This window comes from Filicampus tigris, chromosome 4, assembly GCF_054856515.1.
Source record: "Filicampus tigris isolate MCC_2025a chromosome 4, RoL_Ftig_1.0, whole genome shotgun sequence".
Classification (NCBI taxonomy): domain Eukaryota; kingdom Metazoa; phylum Chordata; class Actinopteri; order Syngnathiformes; family Syngnathidae; genus Filicampus; species Filicampus tigris.
In genome coordinates this window covers 10,969,240-10,978,759 of record NC_141220.1, presented here as the reverse complement: position 1 = coordinate 10,978,759, position 9,520 = coordinate 10,969,240, and the positions used below count along the sequence as shown (strand labels likewise).

The 9,520-nt window shown below is 41.4% G+C and overlaps 1 protein-coding gene across 1 annotated transcript; it reads right to left on the bottom strand.

Moving 5' to 3' along the window:
- Positions 1-51: 51 nt before the first annotated feature.
- On the bottom strand, positions 52-8,989 carry slc15a5 (solute carrier family 15 member 5). The gene is made up of 10 exons (XM_086027316.1): positions 8,837-8,989; positions 6,599-7,028; positions 5,599-5,821; positions 4,801-4,970; positions 4,281-4,501; positions 3,649-3,835; positions 3,274-3,462; positions 2,381-2,512; positions 2,187-2,295; positions 52-193 (listed from the first exon to the last, which is right to left on the bottom strand). The coding sequence occupies exons 1-10, from the start codon at positions 8,987-8,989 to the stop codon at positions 52-54; spliced, it is 1,956 nt and encodes a 651-aa protein (XP_085883442.1).
- Between the last annotated feature and the right edge of the window lie 531 nt (positions 8,990-9,520).

The following is a 9,520-nucleotide window of genomic DNA, read 5'->3' as shown; positions in this document are numbered from 1 at the left end:
GCAACAAGCAGCGCCAGCGCCACAGAGTGTAGAGATGACTTTTAAAATCTGTCAGATGATAGATTCACACGAGTTGTTTGTGTACGAGCGGTCCATAGTGTCATAGTACCGCAGGCAAGCTTTGTACTGAAGAAGCTTCTCTGTTAGTGGGCTGGTTGTCAGCGCCTTACCCCGCACGCTCAGATCCATGTACCTGGGAAAGGGAAACGCTCTTTAACAAGTTTGAAAAAGAACTGGCTGTACCTCATACACAGATAATCCTAACTTTCTGTACAATATAGTATACTTTTGTAACAAATACTGGTAAAAAATTGACCTGCTTTTCCCTACAACATGTCACGCAGTTTCTCATAAAAATAAGAACACACCTTAACATTTTTGTAAATCAATTTGTGATTGATCATTACCTGAGCCCTGAGCAGTTGTGATGTCATTTTCAGTTGACAGAAGTGACAAAATTGCCGCCCCGTGAGATGGCTGAAAACGAGTGGATTAGCTCTAATTACACAAACACAATATTAATCAGAATGCCGTGGTTCATCTAGTGGGCCTGCTGGGAACATATTCTTGAAAAAAATATGTTTGGGTTGATTTCCTCTTTAAGAAGGGTGCACTCTTTTTGTTGCCATGTGTGTCAAGCTATTTTGATGGGACAGTAAATTTTCACTCTTGAGCAAGCTATTAACTGACTACTTGACATGCTGAAGCAAAGTGTCACAGTGTAAAAAAAAAAAAAGTTCTATTTTTGGGGGGCCAAAACAGTTGTTTATGTTTAAAATCTTTAAAATCAGAAATATTTTCATTTATGGCAACAATGTTAGTTAGCACAACAAAGCAAGCAATTTGCTCCAAAACAATTTGCTAAGTAGGTTAGACTTATATCTTAGTAGGGGCACAATATAAGGCACAATTATTTCCGTAAGCTCTTAATTCTTTGTTGTGAAATGTGGGAAAGCCAATTTCCAAGAGCAAAACAAAATATGAAATAAAAATAAAATAAAATATTTTGTTGAATTGAACATGTAACTTAACATTTTATCAAAGTTTGTTGCTTTGAAATTTTGAGTTCACTCAACTTTTTTTTTTACAGTGCATTTCTTCAGTGTTGTCCAATGAAAATCTATACCGGTAATAAAATACAAAAAATGTGAGTGGTGTATCATCACTTTTGTGATACACTACTGCATGTACAGCATTTTTAAGCACTTTTGAAGTGTTTTACCTTGTCTTACAAAGACACGTAAAAAACAGACTCCTCCACGCTTTCTTCTTCAAAGAGGACCTCCCAGGAGGATGTTAAAACATATGCCTCTCATTTCAGAATGCTGCTGCTAGAGTATTAACCTGAACTTAAGTTGTTGAGTTGAGTGGGATTCTCTTTTCTGAGGGAAATGAAGGCCAATGCATGGGCCTTGAGTGAGTGAGAGACAGTCAGACTATTTGTCATCTTAACACTACAGCAAGCATTTTCCCGAGCTAAGCCATACTTGTATTTCTAGTGAAGTTATGATGATGCCGTTATCAGGCAAACTAGATTAGTAAAGGCAGATGGGCCTTGGTTGTTTTGTTTTTGTAGAAAGAAAATGGGCCTTGCTGTAATTAAAAAAAAAAAAAGCAAAGCAAGGGTATAAAAGAGAGTAAAAGAGGAACCTCGGGGCCTTTCCTCCTGGACCATGAACAGCACGCTCGCCAGCAGGGGCAGTGATATTTTGTCACGGGGCCCCACATCCCAGGTGATGCCCCTGCTAGCCAGCGTCTGCCCCCTCTTCAAGAGACTCTGCACTCAGCGTGAAGAGAAAAAAGGGAGACAATTTCAACCCAATAGCAGCAGAAAAGAATTTTGAGGTTGAATTTACAGCTCCTGTATCATTTAAACCATCTGCTTTAATTTGGCCCATTTGAGACTCCTTCCTCTTGACAGCCACCCACCACCGGGACTCAGAGGCGACACCCCATCCCCAGTATCGGGAAAGGGACGCTCTTTAGACGACCCTTCCCAAAATATAAAATGTAAACGTACAACCTTTTTGCTAGGAGACCACTTTTACAACCCGAGCCCCTATTTATGAATGCACTGTAAACACTGCAGCGATCTGACCATTGTGAATCAGTTGACCCTCTGTGACGCAATGATTTCTTGAAGGTAGATCTGGTACATTTGGCCACTGTTGTGTAATTCTCAGTACCTGTGAGATATACTCCAATACACCAGAGTATTTATCGTCATTAGCGTGGCCATGAGGAAAAAGAATCTCTCCAGATTTCCATCATGCAGGACGCTTGGATAAAAGGAACCTGCAGTCAAGCGTCATTCGGTGTTAAATGACATATATTCCACCTTGAAGGATTGAAAATATTTCCTCTATGAGAATTTGTTCACCTCCAGACACAAAGTAGACCAGCTGAATGCAGAAGGCTCCTAGGAAGCAGCCTCCTCCATAGGACAATGTGAGCAAGTGCAGGGAGATTACTCGGATGTGCCCCGGGGTCAGTTGGAAAGAGATGAGAGAACCTGCCATAGAAAGCAGAAACACTATATAAAGGACTATGGGTTTATTTGTCAAATATTCAGTAATGTCGGACATGTGTTTTTGACTTCCTGTTAGGAAGTCTTACTTTGAAGTAATACGGAAAAGGTTAATGGCTGATTAGACGATGAATTGACAGTACATGTCGAAACGATTCTGAAAAGGTAAAACAGACGACAAAATGAACAGTTCACAGATACTTAGCCCGGTTGAAAGTGGCAACAGGGTGAATATTTGTGTTTATCTTTTTATAGATTTATGTTTGTGATTAGAATATGCGTTTAATTAACCGCACTTTACACATATGGAGGTAAGTGTGACTCATGGCTTCATGTTTTATTTTCAAGCTCTTACCGTGTAAGAGGTTTGTTTATATGGAAACCCATTTCCGCCAGTGGGGAAAAAAAACACTTTTTTTTGTTACTTTGGAAGAAGCCTATTCCCGCCAGTAAAAAAAAATAAAACAATTTTTTAACTTGCAGCAGCCCGTTTCCACCAGTGGAAAAAACATGTTTTTCTTAATTGTGCTATGTCCGTTAATGATGTTTGATATAGATGGCATTTGAAGACACCGTAGGTATGCCCACCCATGCGCGCAACCCTTTGCATCAACGTAATGGGCTATATCGCTTATAGGCCTATTTTTTACCAAAAGTAAAGCTTCATTATTTTAACCGCCGCTACACATTAGTTGTATATTATATTGGATAAGATGCTCCACAAGTCTCCACACACACACACTCACATGCTGGAGTGACCAGAGCCTCAGCCAGTCCAAGTAGGATGTACTGCGGCGCCAGCTGGAAACACGGCATGGATGACACTTGCAGAACCTTCCCGGAGAGGGTTTGCTCCACCAGGGGGAAAGCCTTCCTGTGCAGCTCAAACAAACCTGCCACCAAGACGGACAGAGCTGCACATGCATGTCCCAGAGCTGTAAGGGGAGGATTAGATAGGGTGGGGTGATGAGACAGAGGGCTGCAGAATGGGAGTTGCAAGACAAGTCATTTCAAGAGAGAAGAGGGAGGACAACAGAGGCAGAACAAAGAGAAACATATTTAGATGAAGATGATGAAACACCGTGTTGCATCACGAGTGGTGTGCAAAGAGAAGTACTCACTGATTACTCTTGTGGGTGCCAGCGGAGTTTTTGCCATGGAGAGAGAGCAGCTGTTCACACACTCGATCAGCGGGGCCAACATGAGAAGAGGTAAAATGCTGATCACGTTCATTGTGCCGATGGGCAACAGGACATCACTCAGGTGGAGGTTGGAGTTCATCGCCTGTAAGTAGTATCCCGAGGGGATCTGCGTGGAAACACAGTCAGCATATAGAAATGACGCACCTTTATACTGTGCAGTCGAGACACTTGACACCTACGGTTTTTGAAAGTGAGAGCTACTTCTTGGGGAGCTTCTATAGGTCAAACTAATCAAAAAATGAAAACATCAAAAACCTGATGTGCAACAAAAAAAGTTAGGACATTTTTTTTAATCAGTGTCAATGATACGTTTAGGGACATAAAGCCATCTCTGATTACAATTTGCTGTTGACCAGCATTATCAAAAGTGATTTAACATGGTCAGAAACAGATAAATATCAATATGCTATGCATTATTTCTGTAAAGCTCTGCAAATAATTACATTTTCAAAAGATCACTTCACCGGTGAGCTGTTTTTAGAACAGGCTACTCGTGTGGTTCTTGTGACAGGCACCACGTTGGTGACCCCTGCTTTAACTTAGAAACTTGCCTGAGTGACACATGCTCTGTACAACAATTGGAGTCCGTAAAGAGGGAAGAGCTTGGCCAAGACTTTGACGTTCTCTACGTGAGTCTCACTGTAGCGGCCGCCATTGTTCTCCTTGGCCCGGTCCAACCAAGACGGCACATCCCCACTGAGGTGGCGATAGTGAAGGCAGCACATCTTGAGAGAGTTCAAGAAAACTCCAAGCGTGGTCAGTAAGGATCCGCCTTTGATAGAAACAGACAATGGTATGAGGTACCCCATTGGCCAAAAATAACACTTACCTCTCACGCGCACCGAAAAAAACCCTCTTCACCACTCATTTTTTTATGCTTGTGAGAGTTTTGTGTGTGTGTGTGTGTGTGAGGGCTTTCTTGTGTTTTTAATATACATTTTGTCTACAAGTTGACCAAAAACGAAGTTATCAGCATGATATAAATTTGATTAGATGAAAATAGTGACAAACAAAATCCTACATCATCAAAGCTATTCTAATGACAAGCAGATTAAGGTGTGTGTTTCTTACCTTTCTTGGGTTTGTAGGTGAGTTTGTTGCGCATCATGTGTATGGCAATGAGTGCCAGAAGTGCAGAGGTGAAGGGGATTAAGAACGCCAGATTTTTGGCCACAGATTGCTGGATGTAAGCAATACCCAGGAACACAACAGTGGAATTCAGATTAACCAACCAGTAGAACCTAAACACAATAAAAACAAAAAGTACACATCTTGAAGCATTCATTTTTTTGTTTTGTTTTCCATCATCCGCCTAAAATTCCTTAGAGGGGAAGTCAACCCAAATATATTTTTTTTTCCAGAATTTTTTTCCTCATCATTTGTCATATTCAGTCGACAGAAGTGACAAAATGGCTGCCCCCAGAGATGGCTAAAACGTGTGGTTTATGCTGCTTAACTCATATTCCACAAAAGCAATATTAATCAGAATGCCGTGTTTCAACTAGTGGGCCTGCATAGAACATATTCTTGAAAAAAATTATGTTTGGGTTGATTTCCTACTTTAAAGTTACATGAACAAATCGCTTGTTTCGATTTGAGATATAGATTATATGCACCTATTTTCAACATCTTAAATGGGCACATTCTAATGCTGTATTTCAATAAGCATTCCTCCAAGGTGAGGAAGGATACAATAAATTACGTAAAGAACTAGCTAAATGTCATCATTTCAAAATAATTACCCAACATTGCAAGTACAGTTTTCTCTCTTTCTTGCTACTAAAATATACATTTAACTGAGTTCCCGGTTCCTATAAAAATTTGTTCCAATTCTAACTCCACTCTATGTGCTGTAGCTGCATCAAATACCAGTTGAAGAAGCCCAGCAGCTGATACTGATTGTAGTTCTGCAGGCTGTATGCTCCCAAGGGACAAAGAATAGCTCGGATGCCGCCAATGCCCAGAGCAGCAGCCAGCAGGCCGGTATAGAACAGGGCCTGCTGCTCTTGAGGTTCTAACTTATGACTCATATGATGAATGTCAATGTAGAAATCTTCAAATGGGAATGCTACCACAGGTAACATGGCTGTGCCTATGGGACAAAAAAATTGACGAGTCACTGTATTTGCAGGTCTGAAGCTGAAGAAAAATATCAGCTCACACTGGGCCGAATTGGATATGAGGTCAAAGGGTAAATGAAGGGATCAACACTATGTACGAATATACAGTGGAATCACAGTTCACGATCTTATAGGGAAAGTCAACACAAACATTTTTTTTCAAGAATATCTTCTATGCAAGACCACTAGTTGAAACCGGGCATTCTGACAAATATTGCATCTGTGGAATAAGTATTAATCCACTCGTTTTTAGCATCTCTGGGGGCGTACATTTTGTCTTCTGTTGACTGAAAATGACATGACAACTGCGCACAACGACCAATCACGGCTCAGATTCAGAAAACAGGTCAGCCGTGGTTGGTCGTTGTGTGCAGTTGTCATGTCATTTTCAGTCGACAGAAGACAAAATGGCCGCCCCAAGAGATGGCTAAAAACGAGTGCATTTTGCTGCTTAAGTTATACTCCACAAACGCAAAATTAATCAGAATGCCATGTTTCAACTAGTGGGCGTGCTGGGAACATATTCTTGAAAAAAATATGTTTGGGTTGACTACCGCTTTGATTACATTTTTGTCCGAATTTGTTTTGTTTGCAAACCGATTTGTTTGAGAACAAGGCCATTCGTGAACCGAGGATCCACTGTACATATAATTTTAGAAAGCAAATAATGCTCACAAATTCAGAGGCTGAAGCTGCCAAAATGTGAACCCTCTCAAAAGCAAGAAAAATAAATGTCCACTGTGTCTTACCGAAGAAATGGAGAAAAGCACACAAGTAGAGCACCTTGGTTCTCCCTAGGCAGGTTTCGGCAAACCAGCCAACCAGCACAGGGGTGAGCGTGCTGGCTCCTATGAAGCACAAGTTCACTGTTGCAGCCAGGTAGTTGTCGTAGCCGAGCTTTACAGTGCAAAAGAGAATCATGTTGCATACAATGCCAAAAAATGTGAATCTTTCACATAGCTCCACCAGCAGAACACAAATGATGACTTGGAGCTTCTTGCGGCCCCCAGGGGAAGCTCTGTGGTCTGGACGAGGTGTCTTGGAGAGCCGCCGCAGGTGCTGTTTGCCCTCAGGAAGTATCTGAATGTCGCCTGCAACCATCCCACCTGTAAATTGTTGACCCGGCTCCCTCACGGAATGGATGTTGTCTGCGAAAAGGCAGCGCTCTGACTGTGAAGTCTAGAAGGAGCAGCTGAGGCCAGGGGCTGGGCTGAGCGGACTTACAAAACATCAGACACAACCCACACGTGCTGCCGGCTGACGATCCTTCCCTTTTATGACCTTACTGATTAATAGTGTCTGACGTTTTCCTCGCAATCATCTGACGCATCATGAAAAACGGTCTCCGTTAGGATAAGTGATGGATGGAAACAATTTAGAGAGCAGCCCAGAAATAGTTCTGTGATGACCAACAAGATTCATGCATTTGGTTGTTTTGTCCATAAACTTAATGTCGTAAACTTTGAAAGATTGCACCAAACATAGGAATAAACGTTTTGTGTTAATCTGCTCTTAATACATCAGATCATTTCAACACAACAATAAAATATGATTCTTTTTCACACATAAGAAGCACTCACCAAATACCACAACTCTATGTCAAAACAGTCCAAACTCATTTTGGCATGCTTGCTGTATTTAGGGTGATGATGTTAAGTGCGAGTGAGACAGAGGGCACGCAAGTAAACACCAAGCAGGCCTGAACTCCAATAAAACAGCCTGCTGCCTTCCATGAATCAGTATGTACATACCTGGGGTTACAGGGTGTGACAGGTCTGGAATACAGCTTCCTTAATGCGCTTTTATTTATTTTGATTTAATTTTTTTTTGGTGATTTCTTGCAGTAGACTGAAACATGTGGAGCTGGTGGTCTATGAACTAAAACTACTGTGCTAAGGTATCAAAGAAAATGTGCAGAAATGTACATTGGACAATAGCATTACAAATATTTCAAATGTATTGTAGCTAATGTTAGAAGTTATTTTAATTTTGTGCTTTAATTTTGTGACGTTTAGTAGTCAGTGTTTTCTGTTGCCGGTCCTTCCCTCTGGAATGACCTTCCTTAAATGTTAGGCAAGCCCCCTCACTGTCCGTTTTTAAAACCCATTTGAAGACACATTTCTATTCTTCGGCTTTGGACCCGACGTGAGACTGACGCTTTTCTGCTGTCTACTGTTTATACTAACTTGTGTTTTGATTTATTGCTTTCACTGTCTTTGTTGTTGTATTATTGCTATTTTGTTCATGTAAAGTGCTTTGTTACAGCTGTAACTGTTATGAAATGCCCTACAGTTGTATTGTAGTCTAAATACATACATAACCAGAAGAAGGTTGATTTTTGGTTGATGATGGTCAATCAACGTTGGTTCAACAAAATTTTGTCAGCACTGAAATTTCTGATGAAAAGATGCAGTTGAATCTACCTTGTATTTTAGTTGAATTAAAAAGTTTGAAATGTCAATATTTAATTAATGTTGAATGTATGTTATCTATTGTTTGTTATTCCCTTTTTTCCCCTTCAGAGGAGGGGGATGGTATTGGGGGGGTTATGCAGATGGAGGGAGGCAGGCCTTTTTTCAAACCCAAAATGTGTGTGTAGACAGCGTTTTTCACATCGCTTTTTCTGACTGAATTTTTTGCCCTCAACATACTAGTGTTGGTCCTGTTGCATGCAAACCTTTTCTTTCCTTAGCCATTTCCATGCTGAAAAACAGTCCATCCAAACGAAAGGTCATCTTTTAGTTTGTTGTTCAGCTCACCAATATGAACATGTGTGTTGAGCCATATAGTGTTTGAGAGTGGTTTCTTCCTTTTAGGCCTCCATGCTTGTGTGTCGTGCACGAGCTCAAAGCATGCACGCTCCACTTTCACAGCCCCTCCACTTTTAGCCACCACAGGAACCTTTTGAGGCACCTTTCAATTTACCCTGGTAAAGTGGTTCCGCCTTTTGTTTACACCCAAAAAGTTTCCTAGGGTAACTAGGTTACCCAGGGCCATTTAATGGCCCTGATCTCGACCAGGGCCAACTTTGGCCCACCAACGGGGCCGGGCTTGTGCAGGTTTGGAGAGACGATTGGTGCTGGAACCAGGTGCGAGCAATCATCATCAGTCACATATAAGCTGGTCCCAAATGGCACCATGCGGCCACTATCATGAGCATTCTCAAGTACTAATTCCAGACTTTTCACCTTGCTTTGTTTATGAATTTTCAGATTACCTTGCACCCTGGTGCCTGCCTGCCCCTGCCTGCCAACTGCACTGTGAACTCCGCCTGCTGCCAGGCACTCCCTGGATTCACTCTTTGCACTGCACTACTGCACCTGGACGTCTCAATCTTGTTCAACCGAACATCCAATTATCTTTGACTCAATAAACTCACCATTGTATTTCCCACATTGTCTCCATTCTCTGCAATTTTGCCCTCCATATGCCCAGAACCCCGGCACATTATAGTCACCTTCAGTGGTTTAAAGATAGACTTAGCCACTACAAGTTGAGATGATGGTTGAATCAATATTGTTTCCTTAACATTGATTAAATTAGAAAACAACTAAACTGTGCATGTAGTTTCTGGTTTGGATAATGGCCGAATCAACATTGATGTTGTATGCATGATTTATGGTTGAAAAGCAACATTGACTCAACATTTTATCAACCTTGTGCTTTCTAAT